General features: G+C 40.5%; 1 protein-coding gene across 3 annotated transcripts in view; it reads right to left on the bottom strand.

Moving 5' to 3' along the window:
• ATXN3 (ataxin 3) overlaps positions 1-15,615 on the bottom strand; it is a 39,321-nt gene extending 23,706 nt beyond the window's left edge. The window contains exons 1-8 of one of the 3 annotated variants that reach the window (XM_066273847.1): positions 15,551-15,605; positions 14,581-14,771; positions 7,891-8,055; positions 7,591-7,635; positions 6,128-6,213; positions 5,658-5,724; positions 3,398-3,485; positions 161-293 (exon numbers count right to left, since the gene is read on the bottom strand). In XM_066273847.1, coding sequence (XP_066129944.1) covers positions 161-293; positions 3,398-3,485; positions 5,658-5,724; positions 6,128-6,213; positions 7,591-7,635; positions 7,891-7,944 — 473 coding nt within the window. In that variant the 5' untranslated portion in view covers positions 7,945-8,055; positions 14,581-14,771; positions 15,551-15,605. Of the gene's footprint in view, positions 1-160; positions 294-3,397; positions 3,486-5,657; positions 5,725-6,127; positions 6,214-7,590; positions 7,636-7,890; positions 8,056-14,580; positions 14,772-15,550 lie in introns of all 3 variants that reach the window. The other 2 variants (XM_066273846.1, XM_066273845.1) reach the window with 2 other exon arrangements.
• Between the last annotated feature and the right edge of the window lie 769 nt (positions 15,616-16,384).

Genomic DNA, 16,384 nt, shown 5'->3' with positions numbered 1-16,384 from the left:
AGGGGCAGAGAAGCTCCTGTGTGCCCTGGCCAGGAATTGAACTTAGTACTTCCACATGCTGGGGCCGACGCTGTACCGCTGAGCCAACCAACCAGGGCCAAAAATGTAATTCTTGTAATGAAATACTATCATAGGGTCTACACTGCAGAGTTGAATTTACCTCTGTTCTTTTAGTTGTGCTAACTCTTCACCAATTAGTTTTGGTCGATGCATCTGTTGGACCCTGATCATCTGCAGGAGTTGGTCAGCTTCACACTCTGGCAGATCACCCTTAACAACAAATATAGAATAACCTAAAAAAAGGCAAAAATAAACTAAAACAGCTAGTAAGAGATTCAAAATCAATTAAAAGCGATAGCAGTGGAGAGGCAGCATGGTATACAGTAGTGGAAAAAATATAAATCGAATAGTCAGAAAACCCCTGGTCACTTACTGGCAGGGTGACCTAGGACAAATGAAGACTTTGAGCCTCACTTTCCTCACCTGTATAATGGGAACAGCCATCTGATTACCAGAATAAAGGAAATTATACCTGGAAAGGCCTTCCTAAAACAGGGCTTGACAAGCAGGCTGATCACTGCATGGGAAGAGACAGGAGGTAAAGGAGCGGGTAAGACAGACCAGGAATTGGGAAGCGGCTGGCTTTGACCCCAGCTCTTGCGTTTCCTAGCTGCATGGTCTCTGGCCAGTCACTCTGCCCATCTATGTCCTGGTTTCTTCAATTGTTTAACAGATGATACTGGTACCTTCCTCAGAGGGCTATTGTGAGGACATGACCACATAATATATATAATAATGTGTAATATGTGTAAAATAAGTAATCTGTGGAAAGAGCTGCCCCCTCACCCTGAGCCTCTCTACTCCTTCTGCTGAAAACGAGGTCTGAGAAACCAATACCTAAAATCTAGTCAAGGTATTAAAGGTGTCACTTGTCTTTTGAAAGAATTATACCAATCCTGTATAATTTTTATAAATATGATTCGAGAAAACCAAGGTTTCCCCAGTTGGATACTCCACATAAAAACTGAGTAACGGGGCCCTGGCCGGTTGGCTCAGTGGTAGAGCGTCAGCCTGGCGTGCAGAAGTCCCGGGTTCGATTCCTGGCCAGGGCACACAGGAGAAGCGCCCATCTGCTTCTCCACCCCTCCCCCTCTCCTTCCTCTCTGTCTCTCTCTTCCCCTTCCGCAGCTGAGGCTCCATTGGAGCAAAAGATGGCCCGGGCGCTGGGGATGGCTCCTTGGCCTCTGCCCCAGGCGCTAGAGTGGCTCTGGTTGCGGCAGAGCGACGCTCTGGAGGGGCAGAGCATCGCCCCCTGGTGGGCAGAGCGTCACCCCCTGGTGGGCGTGCCAGGTGGATTCCGGTCGGGCGCATGTGGGAGTCTGTCTGACTGTCTCTCCCCGTTTCTAGCTTCAGAAAAATACAAAACAAAACAAAACAAAACTGAGTAACAGTGGGCTATACCCACGTCATTCTAGTCAATTGACATTTTTCTACTGTAAAATTTTCTTAAGTTTGGTACTTGTTACTGGATATCCTTTGTGAGCATTAACAGATAATGAAACAAATAATAACAAAAATTAAAAACAGATACTGAAAGAAACAAGGATCAAAAGTAACATTAACTGTGTCTGGGAAGCAAAGTGTAGGCAGTGTTTCAAGAAGGCAAGAACAGTCAGGAACTAAGGTTTAGGCATAAGAGAAAAGAGGTAGAAGGATATAAACTCAAAGTTACAATACTGTAATCTTATATGAAACTGGCAAGCGCTACATGAGGACCAATCAGTAGCAACAGGCATGCCAGCTCCCAGACTGTGCTCTCCAAACACCGTCACTAAAAGGGAAGGAAATAGAAGAGTTAAGCCGGAACATTCTAGTGATATAAGAAAGGCTTCAAAAGGCACAGCAGTCATTCCAGAAACTTGGGAGTCAAGTTCAAAAGGTTCCCACTGGTCCAAGGTAGAAGAATCTGAGTATCAATATGAATATTATTAACTAAGACACGTTAACGATATTTTAATGGATTAGTTTACAATGACACTTCAGAAGAAAACCAAGTTACTTTTGAAGGAAAGACACTATGAAACAAAACAAACTTTAAAAAATTTTATTCTTTATTGATTTTTCAGAGGGGGGGAGGGAGAGAGAGAGAAAGAGAGCGAGAGAGTCTGAAACATTGATTTGTTCCTGTATGTGCCCTGACCAGGGATCGAACCTGCAATCTTTACATATCGGGACGATGCTCTAACCAACTAAGTATCCAGCCAGGGCTGAAACAAATTTATTTTAAAAAATGATAAAAGGAAAGATTTATTGTCCTTTTACTATGAGACTATACTTAAGTTTAACCAAATACTTACGAGAATAAGTTTACTTGTATAGAAGCCTTCCAGCTAATAAATGCAGGAAGGGAGACGGGAGTGGTTAGCGTTTGAAGAGCTCAGCTGTGAAATAACCATCATAGAGAGGAAGTGAACTACGAAAACACAGCAGGAACAGCAAGCAGCACTAAAAGCTCACTGAAATTTGTGACCATAGATTTAAAGCAAAATCAATCATATTTTATGTTATTCTTTAGCTATATTCAGCTGCTCTGGTGCAGCAAAGGACAAGACCAAGACTTGGTTTTAACCAGGTTTGTGATTTTGTCATGAAAAGTACGATGGAGGGAGAGAAGGAGAAAGGAGCTGAGGAATGTAGCAGAATGATTATAATGATGGGTTCTAAAAAATAAGCAGGGTAAGAAGAACATAAGGGGAGTGTCTCGACGTTGTGGTGAGGTTTCAAGAGTTGTTGAAATGGACAAAGCAGGGAAATATGATATCAAAACAGTGGGCAGTATTCAAAGAACAGACTGCTTACAACTGGGTTTTAAAGGTGGAGCAGTTCTTGGCAATGGCAGGGCAAGAGTGAAAAAAGTGATCTTTGAAAGTAAGAAGCAACGATTTAGACTGGACTGATTTCTGACACAGGAATCACTACCAGTGATGAAAGGAGGTCAAACAGAAAGGAGACAGTGAGTCAGATCCTAAAACAACATGGAAAAGGAGGAGGATCACAGATGACTGCAAAAGGTCAGGGGTCGAGCTTAAACTAGTGAGACCTACTTCAAAGGAAGTGGGGATTTTAGGGAAGCACAGTGGTCTGGAAGGGGAAGAGGGACAAGAGAAATGCCTGGCTCTGTGGTGTGGGAGGTGGAAGCAGCACCCGCAGGGAAAGGCAGGTGTCAGGGAGACCTTGACCTGAACAGTATCAGTCAACTCACAACCTCAAGTTCACCATGTAAAACAAAGACAATTTCACTGCCACAGAAATAGTACTGTTACACTCACTTCTAATGAGTTAGTTTTATTTAGCTACTTTGGAAGATATCATTATAAATGTGTTCATTCTTATTTACCTTCTTGTTGTAACTGAGCCAAGAAAAGTGCAAGGTATGTGTCTGATATTAATTCTGGACCCGTCAAGAGAGAATTCAAGTTGAACCACTGGGAAAAAAAATTGCCAACATTTAAGTTAGTGCATATTTTAAGGAAGTTTCATATATTAAGTACAGCTATAACCCCCATACACTTAATACAACTGTATAAACAGTGAAAATATGTCAAACTGAGATTTTGAAAAAGTAGTTAAATAATAAGATTTTTAAAACCTGACATGTTGAAGATTACTATTAAATACTTTTTAAAAAGTTTGCTTTAAGCCATAAACTTTAAATCTCCCCCCTCAAAAAATAGACCCTGATTGTACTTTGAAGTATCTCTGTTGATATCTACAATGAAATATTTCAAAGTATGCCTAACAAAAACGGAATCTAATTACATTATACTGACATGGAAGAAAAATGACAATTACACAAAGTTTTTCTACTACTGATAATTTTGGTCAAAGATTTCAACTGTGAGAAAGCCAGTATATTCCAGGTAAAGAATCTGTAATAACCAACTCATTTTAAAAAGATCACTAAGCCACTACTGCATGTGATTAACATCATTCACTCACTACTTCATTAGAGTCCTAATTCAACCCATAAGGAACATCAGACTAAAGAATGTATAGTGAAAAATACAATTTTAAACAAAAATATAAATTATAACTTAAGAAGTCAAAACTTGATATTTCCTGTATTTGTCAAAGATAAAGTGTCCCTGTCCAGCTGGCTCAGTAGTAGAGCATTGGCCTGGCGTGTGGAAGTCCCAGGTTTGATTCCTGGTCAGGGCACACAGGAGAAGTAACCATCTGCTTCTCTACTCTCCTTTCTCTCTTCTCTTCTAGCAGCTATGGATCAATTGGAGCAATTTGACTCTGGGTGCTGAGGATAGCTCTGTGGCCTTGCCTTAGGCGCTAAAATAGCTCCGTTACTGAGCAACAAAGCAACAGCCCCAGAAGGCAGAGCGTCGTCCCATAGGGGATTTTAGGGGGATCTTGGTTGGGGCGTATGCAGGAGTCTGTCTCTCTGCCTCCCCAATTCTCACTTAAGGGAAAAAAAAATGAAAAAACAAACAAACAAAAAACAAAGATAAAGTAATTTAAAATGCGGAAATTCAATTTTGAAGAACTAAAATTTTAGAGACCTCTCAAAATATTGATATATGTTTATATGCAAATCAATACAAAGAAACTTTTGGGGCCTAAGCCTTCAGATCTTAAAAAAATCCACTGATTATATACAAAAAGTGAAGAATGCTTGATCCTAACTTTCAAAGACATACATGAAACCTAGAGTTTAAATAATCTGGGCAGTGTCCTGCCCTCGCTTTTCCCTAGAGCCGATTCCCATTTGGGTCACTCTCTACTCTAGCGCCTCCTTCGTACTTGCTTTTAGCTCCTCAGGAGGGTCCTTAAGAAATAACCATTTAACAATAATATTCTAGTAACTATGTATAGTGTCAAGTTACATAATGTCTAATCTCTGGGATGTATACCTGAAACTAATAACGCATGTCAACTGTAACTAAAACATAAAAACAATTAAAATGTTTTATTGCAAGACAGAGAAAGAGAGAGAAAAATATCAATTTGTTGTTCCACTTATTCATGCTGTCATTGGTTGATTCTTGTCCGTATCCTCACTGGGGATGGAACCCGCAACCTTGGCATGTTGGGACAGCCCTCTAATCAGCTGAGCAACCCAGCCAGAGCCTAGGTACATTTTTTGATCTTGCAGAAGGCTTGTTCAAGACATATCCCATGTTCTTTTTTATTAACAATGATTTTATGTGACTATATGTATTATGTGACAGTCTGGAATGTAAATGATCTTATTATGCTAGAGAGCAAATATTGTTGAAAACTTTTACTCCTGCTGGACACTGCTTCTGGCTTTGTGATGCTACTATGCCAAATACAAATCTATTACTGGAGTAGTTAACTGACAAAATATTCATCACATATAATCCACTTAAAAGTAACCATGTTTGCCATTGCCATAAAGAATTTTTCTCATGATACAGTTAAACTGTATATGGTTGTCACAAATAAATCTGTAAAGGAAACTGATGTTGTCTTTTAAAACAGCACATTTCAATCAATCAAGATTGAAACTATGTCACATATATCCACATTACTGGTGAGCTTCTTCTAATTCTTTACATTTTAGTTGCAAATGGAGCATGGAATGCAGAATGAGAAAAACAACAAGGAAAGAGGAGACACATTACCTGTTTTCCTATTTTTCTAACTGTAAACCAGTGTTCTTTATAATTGCATATAAACGATCTTTCATTTCTGGAAAAGGAAACAAATACAGACCCAACATTAAGTTGCACTATTAGTATTCATATCCATTCAGTTTGTCCACTGGCAAATGTTCCACAAAACTTAAAATAATTTAAGATTATGTTTACAGTTTAGAATCACTGATTTTTAAAAAATTATAAACAAAATGAATCTCTGTGCAGATGTGTGCTGCTGTGCTAAAATAAAAGCATCACACGATGTCAGGACCAGCTCTGCGCTGCCTGGCACGGAGCTGCCGGGAGGCTCAGAGGCACATGCTCTGGACGTCCTCAAAAGGTGACACGGGGAACATCAAAACAAAGGCATTCAAAATATACTTTTCCTATGAAAATATGACTTTAAAAGTCAAATTTAGTTAAAGAAATGTAGGAAAAGCCGAATAAAGTCTTACATGGGATCGATCCCGAGCCTCTGATACTCTGGACTGTTGAACAGGATTAGTTCTAAACCCCAGACTTTCAAGGCGTTACTTATAACCTGTTAAAAGAAAAAAAAAATAGCAACTCCTCATCAGCTGAACCATTCTGTTCCAAATTTAAATAGGGAAAACTATGTTAGTTGTGCAAACAATTGTACTTCATGTTTCAATTTCTCCAGAAGGCTATGGTTTTTAAAAAGTGTGTGTACATAAGATATATCACTAAATCTAAAAAGTACTTTTTAACACTAGGTTTCTGGGATAGTCTAGGGAACCACACAATTCCTAAATAATACTGTGTCAAAAAACCAGATATATAGTCTAGCAAAAAAGTGCTATTCTTAAAACCAGTCCTCTATATACACATAATTTGGCTTCTATGGTCCTGCTGTAAAATTGTATTTCAACTCACTAACTGATATGTCAATAGTAGTGATAATTACATATCTGTTAAAGTGAGTTATTTCTAGGGATTTAAACTGATGTTTTCAATGATTGAAACTTCTGTTATCATAGGTTAATAATTTTAGGAAAAAAACAAAAGATAAACCAGATCGTTTCAAACTGGAGAAAAATGGGAGATTTCTGAAAATTCACTACCTACCCTCCAAGGCAGCCAACAAGGAGGCAAGTGACTGTGCTACTGGCAGATGAAAGGGGGCAGTGTGGTGGGCAAGTGAGAGCCGGCACCGAGGGGAGCGCCACACACAGGAAATGCCAAGAGCCGCCCTCAGACCTGGGGTCCCAGCCCCGCAGTGGCTGCTCCCTGGAACAGCCCAAAGGAAGCACCGAATGGAAATGCTGGTGAACGAGCAGTCCAGGACAGTACAGGGGGATGCAAACAGAGACAAAGGCAGAAATAGGTCCCTCAAGAGAGCTTCCGAAAGAGCTCTGGATATCCTAGGCCTTAGAAACAGAACAAAAGACCCACAGATAAAAGAATCTCACAAGTTATACAGCTTCCTTTGAATTCTATGGGTGCATATGTTTAAACACACACACAACACACACACAACACACACACACACAAACAAACAAACAAAAACAAAACAAGAAAAAGCATAAGAATCCAGTCCCAATAAGCTACTTTAAAGGGAAGGTAGTGAGGTGATGTATTTTCTAAATTTACACAAGGGATAATAAGTTGAAAAGACTGTGATTTATTGGAATTAAAGTTATTAGTATCCAGATACAAATCGAATCTTTCAAAAAGCCCTACTCTAAAATGAAGATTCTACAATCCTAATTTTCATGTCTATCTATATAAAAATTCAGTACTCCAGAGTATCCTCTTATACTCAGACACAATCTATTGGAGGGACTTTCGAAGGTCATGTCATTCTAGTGACTATAAAATGCTGCAAAAAGATATTCCTATCAACCAGACCCTGAGCCGGGACAAAAACAACACTTAGTACTTGCTTGTGACTACTTACTTGAATAGAGAAAAAACCACTGTCGTCCATATTTCCAGAAGGCTGCTGTTTAATTTGGATAGGTAGTTGAGGCGGGGGTTGCGGGTGGAGAGCGAAAGAGAAACTGTCATTAGTGGGCATATTTAAAATGACATCTTGTGCGTTTCCATTTACAAAGTCAAGAGCAGAGCTATAATTAACAAGTCAGATCCTGATAAGAAGAATGGTTTGTTCTTTTCTAAACAATATCCACATTTTTTTCTTTGTAATACCCACATAAAAAAAAATAACAATGCAGTTTGGTGAGTTTAAAATTAGTACCTGTAAAAATGTGCGATAGTCTTCACTAGTAACTCCTCCTTCGGCCATTCTCATCCTCTCTTCTTCATCTAGCTGATGTGCAATCGAAGATAATTCCACGGGGCTAAAATATTCTCCTTGCAATAGATTATTCAAGCAATGCTGAGCACAAAGTGAGCCTTCTTGCTGTTATTTCCAAAAGAAAATATTCAAATGTGATTTGTTAAACAGATCTGTACAGTTTTTCCTTAGAAAGCAACTTAATTATTAACTTAACACTGTCAAAACTGAACTTTTTTATTTAGACCAACAGGACTAACATAAGGTGCAGCATTTTCCTTAACATTCATTTTACAATTCCACCATTAATGAGTCTACAATAATTTAAGTATATGATCCAATACTTAAGAACAATTTATATTAAACAAATATTTTACTAAAAATCACTCTATAAAAGCATTTAGCCTCCTTCATTTTCAGTGCCTAAAATAAATTCATATTTAGAGATTCCATGGCAAATGATTAATGGTGAAAGGGAATTTTAATCCCTAGTTGAGTTCCTTCAGGGAACTCTGAAGATATATACACACTATGGTGCAATGAGCAAGACTGTCCAGAAAGCATCCCTGAAGCTCACTTCTGGACAAAATGACAGAGGGGTACCGCATTCAAGCTCAGCTCCCAATAGGACCAGACTTCCTGTTATGGGGAGGGCACAGTACAACTTCCCATGGCCCCAGGGTCTTCAGGTGCTGGGCAGCTGGCTTTCTCACACATATGATAACCAAAGCCTATGTCCAGACTGCCTGGCACCGAGAAGCCTGTTTTTCATTCCTCTTCCTCAAACAATGTTGCTTTCCCAAGCTTGTCTTACAGAGAGAGATTCACAGGTGAATGAGATCCCTTCTGTGAACAAACAGCCGGGGTTTGTCTCTCTGTGAGAGGATGGCAGACAAGAAGGCAGTCTTCTGCTAATCCTGGCCCTCTAAGTTCCCCCTTTCCCCAGTAATATCTATTCCATAAACCAGCCTGTCTGAAATCCTGCAATTTGTTCTGAGCTATGTTACACAATAGATAGTGACCCCAAAGAACACCTGCAAGACACATCTTCTTCCTGATGAATTGATATTCTAGGAAGAAAATTCACTGCTGAAAAAAGATGCAAAAAGTACATATATAATGGAATAGGAAGGCAGCACTGAGACAGCCAGCCTGAGACGGGGGCTGAGATAAACTTATCTTTATAACCTGGTATGATGGTGGAAGAGGACTTGTCTCCACTTCCTTTCCCTTCGACTGTACTCCTAGCACCAGAGAACTCCCACTGAATGCCATAACACGAACTGAAGGATATACAGATGTCCTACTTATACTTATTCTACTGAAAAATGACATGGCAAATAAGCATTCACAAGAGGAGAACCAAATGGCTAAAAAATACAAAAAAGTTGCTCAACTTCATTACCATTAGGATATGTACTATATATTAAAACCACAAATATGTTACTACTCCACTCTCTCCAAATCGCTAAAATGTTAGAAGGCTAGAGACAGCAGAGCTATTATTTATTATCAGTGAAAGTGTAACTTAGTATAACCACTTTGGAAAACTATCTGCAGTCCTTACTAAAGCTTAACATACACACTCTATGATCTAGCAATTTCATGATTTACAGAATGCAAACAAACATATGTTCATCAAAAAATATGTATAAGAATGGTTTTAAAAAGCACTACTTATTCGTAATGGCTCTCAAACTGAAAACTACGGAAATGCCCATACACAAAGGAATAGCCCACATAACAATGAGAATGAATTAACTACAACTACCTGCAACAATATGAATGAATTAATGTTAATCAAAAGAAGACAGATTCAAAAGAGTACATACTATATGGTTCCATTTACAAAAGTTTAAAAACAGGAAAAACTAGTTGATGATGTTAGAATTCAGGATAGGGATTAGCCCTGCAGGGGGTAGAGTCAGGTGGAAAAAGGCATAAAGGGGGCATAGAGAATGTAGGGTAATAAGTTACTTGATCTCAGTATTATTTACACGTGTTTACTTTGTGAGAATTCTTTGAGCAGGACTCTTACAGATTTGTGTGCCCCTATATGTGTTGTATTTAATTTACTTTCTATCCTGCTGTAAGGCTACATGCCTTAGTTTGGGGCTCTCAAACTATAGTTACCATATTTAATACTATATATAGAAATAGTGACAATCACACAACAAATTAAAATCAGTAAAAAAAAATCTTCAGAAGGAATGATCAAAGCAAAAAAAAAATAGTGACAATCATACGTTTGATTTAAAAACAAAAAATAAGTACTTGAAATCAAACCTTGTCTAGGTAAAACCGTATTGCTATAAGAAACAATATTGTTCTGTACTTCTAATACGACTTAATGGAAGGAAAGAACAACAGTCTAGTCTAGCCTGCCCTGTAGTGGCTCAGTGGATAAAGTGTCGGCCTGGAACGCTGAGGTCGCTAGTTCGAAACCCTGGGCTTGCCTGGTCAAGGCACATATGGGAATTAATGCTTCCTGCTCCTCCCCCCTTTTCTCTCTCTCTCTCTCTCTCTCCCCCCCCTTCTCTGAAATGAATAAATAAAATCTTAGAAAAAAATAAACAATCCAGTCCAAATTTAAAATCACTTTTTAAAGTCAAAAGATAAATCAAATTCTACAAGGACCAAAAAAAAAAAAAAAGTATACAATGGCCCCTCTTAAGATTCTGCATCCCTGGCCCTGGCCAAGTGGTTCAGTAGATAGAGGGTCAGCCCAGCACACCAAGGCTGTGGGTTAGATCCTCAGTTAAGGCACACAGGGGAAGCAATCAATGAGTGTAAACTAAATGGAACAACCAAGTGGGACAAAGAGTTAATGCTTCTCTCTCTCTCTCCATTCTCTCTCTCTCTCTCAAATCAATAAAAACAAAAAAGATTATGTATCCCTGATTCCCTGCAAACTATTCCCAGCCACTTCCTCATCAAGCTGAACCAAAGCCAAACAGAAGTTCATTTTGCTATAGTAAAAGTTTAGAAGTATTGAAATTCCATGATTTCAAGCCCAACTTTATTGTCTTGGGATCAGAGGATGAATAAACTGTATCTTCAGTTTACCAAGATATTTTATAAAACCACAAATGCAAACACCACCAAATCATTCCCCCACTGCCTTCAGGGTCTGTGGGACCAACCAGAAACTATAAAATTCAAATTCTGACTACAACAGAAGCCAGGCGTAAACCTCAGGGTGTGCCTTGGAATGGGCCAGCGGAGGCCACCCAATCCACCAAGCAGTGTGATGGTGATCACATTCGCCTACCTTCCTCTCATCCGAGTGATCAGAAGGTTATGAGGTTCAGCAAACACAGCATCTGAGGAACAATGGCCAGCACTTCTACTGTAGTGTGCCAGCTTGCACTCGAAGTGCTCCTGACTCCGAGGCAGACGCTGTGTTACCCTCACTCCAGAGGAGGCTGGAGCAGACAGAGTAAGTGACTGACCCAGGCTCACACAAGTGGTAACCGGCAAAGCCGGGCTCCAAACCCAGGTGGAGGCTTCAAATCTGTTAGTACCTCTTCTTCAAGCCACTGATGCGGAATTTGGTTACTGCCAACCCTCAGATATCCTGAAGATGGCTAGGAAGCATCTTTACAAAAGGGCATATGGATGTCATAGAGCCAATGTTCAGCACCTTCTCAGTATTTCCACTAGTTTGAAATAGAACCCCAACAAGTCTGGTTACCGTTCTGTTTACATTACATAAAAGGACCAATTCAAATGGCACAGTGGCCTCACCAAGAGCAGTCAGCAAGAAAAGTGACAACAAAAATGACAAAACGGAGACAGCAGAACTAAAAACAAAAACCAAACAAAACAGCAGTTAGTGGCTATTTAACATTATGGTTGAAGTTAGGGATTGGTAAACTTCAGCTCTTGAGCCAAATTCAACCTGCACCAGGAGCTAAGAATGGTTTTTATTTCTTCTGATGATTGGGGAACACACATAAACAAGAATATGAGAACATATACGACCTGAAAGGCCTAACACATTTACAGAAAAATTGTTTAGATAAACAGCACCACAGACATCTTAGATGTTCAAAGAATTCAATTTATTAAAATATTGAGTACCTACTATGTGCCAGGCACTATTTTAGGTACTAGGGATATCTCAGTAACTAATTTGTTGAGTTTACACTTTAACTTAATAAAAGGACACTCAAAGTGACAACTCTAAATATGGGGAAACCAACATTCCAAGGGGAAGTGGCTGCAGGCCCCTTTGTAAGCAGGTATCCCACCATACATAGCCTCCTTAGAGCCAGAGTTGGTTCTCTGGCTCTCCAAAACTAGGACCTAGCAAGGGTTAAATACATGTGGTGATGGGAAGGAAGTATGTTGGAAAGTGGCGTATTAATAAGGTGACCAATTGTCCTCCTTTAGGGAGGATAGTCCTTCTTTTTAAGTTCCGTCCTCCCTCAAAGAGTGTCCTCCTACATGTCCTCCTTTTTGATATTGAAAGACTAATCTGTAAATGCCTGTATTGGATGAATGCAGTCGATCTATTGCACATGATGTGACGTGTTTGTATTTGACATGATGGTTTGTCAAGGATCAGTACAGTGCGGCGAGAGGCGATTATGAGATGCATGCGCTTTGCAAAGGAGACCTTGAGAGAGCAACACAACATGGCATATATGATATTGTAGACTCATGATTATTTCTTTCTCAGTGAATCCTCAATCACAGACAGGTAAGCACAATTCACGTTTTATTAATTTATTATCTATTTAATAATTTCCAAATACGTATAATTTTATTTACAAATATTTTCCCAAAATTCGAGTTTCAAAGTGGAAATCTAACCTCAAACCATATCTATTAATAACACATTTTGATTAAATAGTTGCATAAAACACGTTTTTTAATTAGAAAATGATAAATATATCTGAATATCACTCCAAATTAGTGGTTTTATTTGATATTTAGTTTTACTAAATGAGTACTTTTTTCTTACAATTATTAAAAATTAATAGGCATGTAAGCATAATTACAATATAAAATATTACAAATGTTTTTATTATGCATTTATCATACAATAGTGTGTTATTATTGCAATGAGTGTTTCTTTTATTTACAATATTGTTTTCTTCAATTTATTTTTGTCCTCCTTTTCATTGTAAAAATGTTGGTCACCTTAATATTAAGTAAGCTCAAATATTCCCAGAAGGGACTGTGATGAGATTAACAGTGGGCCCTATGATTGTGGGTGCTTTCCATACTCTTGAAATATGCCTGAAAAACTTTAATTCAAGAGCCTTCATTTGCTAAGTACATATAAGTTTATAAGGGAAAATACACTCCTAAAGCCTACAAACATGCTGCTAATTCAGAGTGACCTCTCAATTATCAGCATCCAGCTTCTTTTTAAACTATTTTTGTCCTTTTTACTTAATTTTTAGAGAGAGAGAAATTGTTTTTTTGTTACACTCATTTATGCAGTTATTGGTTGATTTTTGTATGTGTCCTGACCAGAGATTGAACTCGCAACCCTGGTATATCAGGATGATGTTCTAACCAACTGATCTACCTGGCCAGGGCTCACCCAGCTTCTTTTAATCCCATGGTTTAGTAGTTACCTTCACTGAAATCTATCTAAAATAGGTAACAGTCAACATTGTTAAAATATACATTGTATCCTGGCTGGATGGCTGCCTTGGTCGGCAAACCGCAGGGAGCCACATGCAGCTCTTGAGCCCCTTGAGTGTTTAGCAAAGGCCTGCTTAGGAGTACCCTAATTAAGTTAATAACAATGTACCAATCTATATAGTTGAACAAATCTGGCTCTCAAAAAAAATTTCAATCATTGTACTATTGATATTTGGCTTTGCTGACTAATGAATTTGCCCACCACAGGGTTAGGGCATTATCCTACTAGTCAAAGGCTGTAGGTTTGATCCCAGGTCAGGGCACATACAGGAACGAATCAATGTTTCTGTCTGCCTCTCTCCTTTCCTCTCTCTCTCTAAAATCAACTAATACATTTTAAATATATATACATTGTATAGTTCTCAAGACATGATATGGAAAACGTATACTAAAGTTTCTGAAAATTAGTAATAAAAATATATACACACAGGTTCCTTTATCCAATCTTCCTAGCCAAGCCACTAAAATTTCTCATCCAAGTTTCATATATCATGTCACTCAAGTAAAGATTCGTGATATCTATACCACTGAGTCCTTCCTTCTCACACATAAAAATTGTTCAATTCTGTTGCCAAAACTTTCTGAAATGTTTTATAAAGAAAAGAATTCCAGCCTGACCAGTCATGGGGTAATGGATAGAATGTCGACCTGGGACGCTGAGGTACATTCCTTGCTCACTGGCTTAAGCCCCAAAGTCACTGGCTTGAGCAAGGGGTCACTGGTTCAGATGTAGCCCCCAGTCAAGGCATGTATGAGAAGTAATCAATGAATAACTGAAGTGATGCAACTACAAGTTGATGCTTCTCATCTCTCTACCCTCCTATCTCTTTCTAAAAAATAAAAAAAGAGAAAAAGAAAGAAAAGCATTCCATTTAACAATTTGTTTGGATTTATGCTGTGCCCCTTGAGTCTTTGATTGCTTTAATGGTCATGTGTGTGAATCTCTTTAATTAGATAAATGATCATTTATAAGTATTTTAAAAAACAAACCCGTTTTCTCCTACTAAATAAGCGCCTCACCAGCAACCCTTTCAAAACATGGAACTATTATGAAACCAGGTATCCTGTGCCAAAGTTGTCCTGAGGAAGGTTTCTCTCACACCCAAATGGCTTGATCACTGTATATGAGAAAAGACGAGTTTCTCCACATGCCACAGACAGCATCTTTTCAAGTGCGTGGTCTGCAGGGAATGGAAACAGAACAGGCTAGACTGACCACAACACTATTACTCCAGTCCAGCCCTAACACCTAATAAGAAAGCTGGTTTCCTAATCCGGAAAGATAAGGCTACCAAACGCAACGAAACCCCCATTTCGTAACAAAAACTCCTGTGACGACACCGTTTAGGGACGCACAGAATTTCCTACTTTACATCCCTAAATGTCAGGCCCTCCACGGTTTGGAGCCGAGCTCCCTGCACTCGAGAGGCTCACGGACCTGGTCCTGGTGCAGAACGCCCCGAATACAACCCGAGGGGGCTAAGCGTATGGGAGGTTCCACTCCAGAACGCAGGGGCCGGGAGAAGGAAAAGTTCGTTCCGCCGGGGGCAGGGCTGGGAGAGTTGGGAAGGATCGAGGGAGGTGTCCGGGACGTGCCTGGCTAGAACCCACGGAGAGCGGCGGCGAAGGAACCCCACGGAGAGTGGAGGGGAAGCGCAGAGGCAAAGCACTCGGTGCCACCCCCTCTCCGGTGCCTCGCGGCGCCCCCGGCCCTGCCCTCCCTCCCGGCTGCCGAGACGTCTCAGGCCCCGGGCTTTCTGGGCATCGCGGGCACGGGCCTCATTGGCGGAGCGTGCGGTGGGGGCTTCGGTGCAGCCCCCGTCCCGGAGAAGCCCCTCCCGCTGGCGAGATCGGGATGGGAACGACGTGGGCCCCACCCAGCCCTCTGGGAGGTGGCGATGTCGCGCCTCACGTTCGCCACCGCGCGGAGCACAGGTAGCCCCCGAACGCGGACACTCACTTTTTCGTGGAAGATGGACTCCATGGTTATTTGTCTGGAGCCAACTGCCCCCGCGCTGGACCACCCCCTACTGCTCCGCCCCCCCGCCCCACCCCTTCGCCCCACCCCTTCGCCCCCCAGGCCCGCCCCACTTCGAGCCACCCGGGCCACGTGTCCCGCATAGACCAATCACCTCGGAGGATGAGAGTCACGTGGGACAAAGAACGAGTGAACGCCAGGGTTGTAAAAGCGGGGGACACGTGACCTTTGTAGCGCGTCCTCCCATTGCTGTTCTTGGGGGGGGAGGGGGTGCTGCAGCGCCGCCTCCGGTCAGGAGGATCTTCACTTCCCACCCATTGCTATGGATTCTTAAGGGCTTCCAGGGTTCTATGTTCTGTTTCCTACTTTACTTTGTACTTACTACTTAACATATCTGATTATAGTTATTATTATCTGCCTCATCCACCCCCATTGAAAGCCTCATTAAGAAACAGGCATCATTGCATTCGCCCGATACTTTGCACTTGTGTAAAAATGATAGTTAATATTTATATAGGGCTTATCTAGGACACCCTTCTAAGAGCTTTGCATATATTAATAAATTTAACAGAGCAACGTTTGATGCAGGCATTATGATCCCTATTTTACACATGGGGAAACTGATGCACAGAGAGGTGTGAACAGCAGTGTTCAAGGTTCTGGGCTTAGATCCAAATCCAGACACCTTGATACTAGAGTATGTGGTCCAGCGAAGAGTGTCAGCTGAGGGATTTGAAAAGCTCAGTGAATGGAGGGGGGAGGAGTTTGATGAAGCTGAAGGCGTAGAACAGGAGCAGATCTTGCACCTTGAAATCA

Source organism: Saccopteryx bilineata, chromosome 4 (genome assembly GCF_036850765.1).
Source record: "Saccopteryx bilineata isolate mSacBil1 chromosome 4, mSacBil1_pri_phased_curated, whole genome shotgun sequence".
NCBI lineage: Eukaryota > Metazoa > Chordata > Mammalia > Chiroptera > Emballonuridae > Saccopteryx > Saccopteryx bilineata.
The sequence above is the reverse complement of the archived record's forward strand: the minus strand, read 5'-3'. Positions and strand labels throughout refer to the sequence as shown.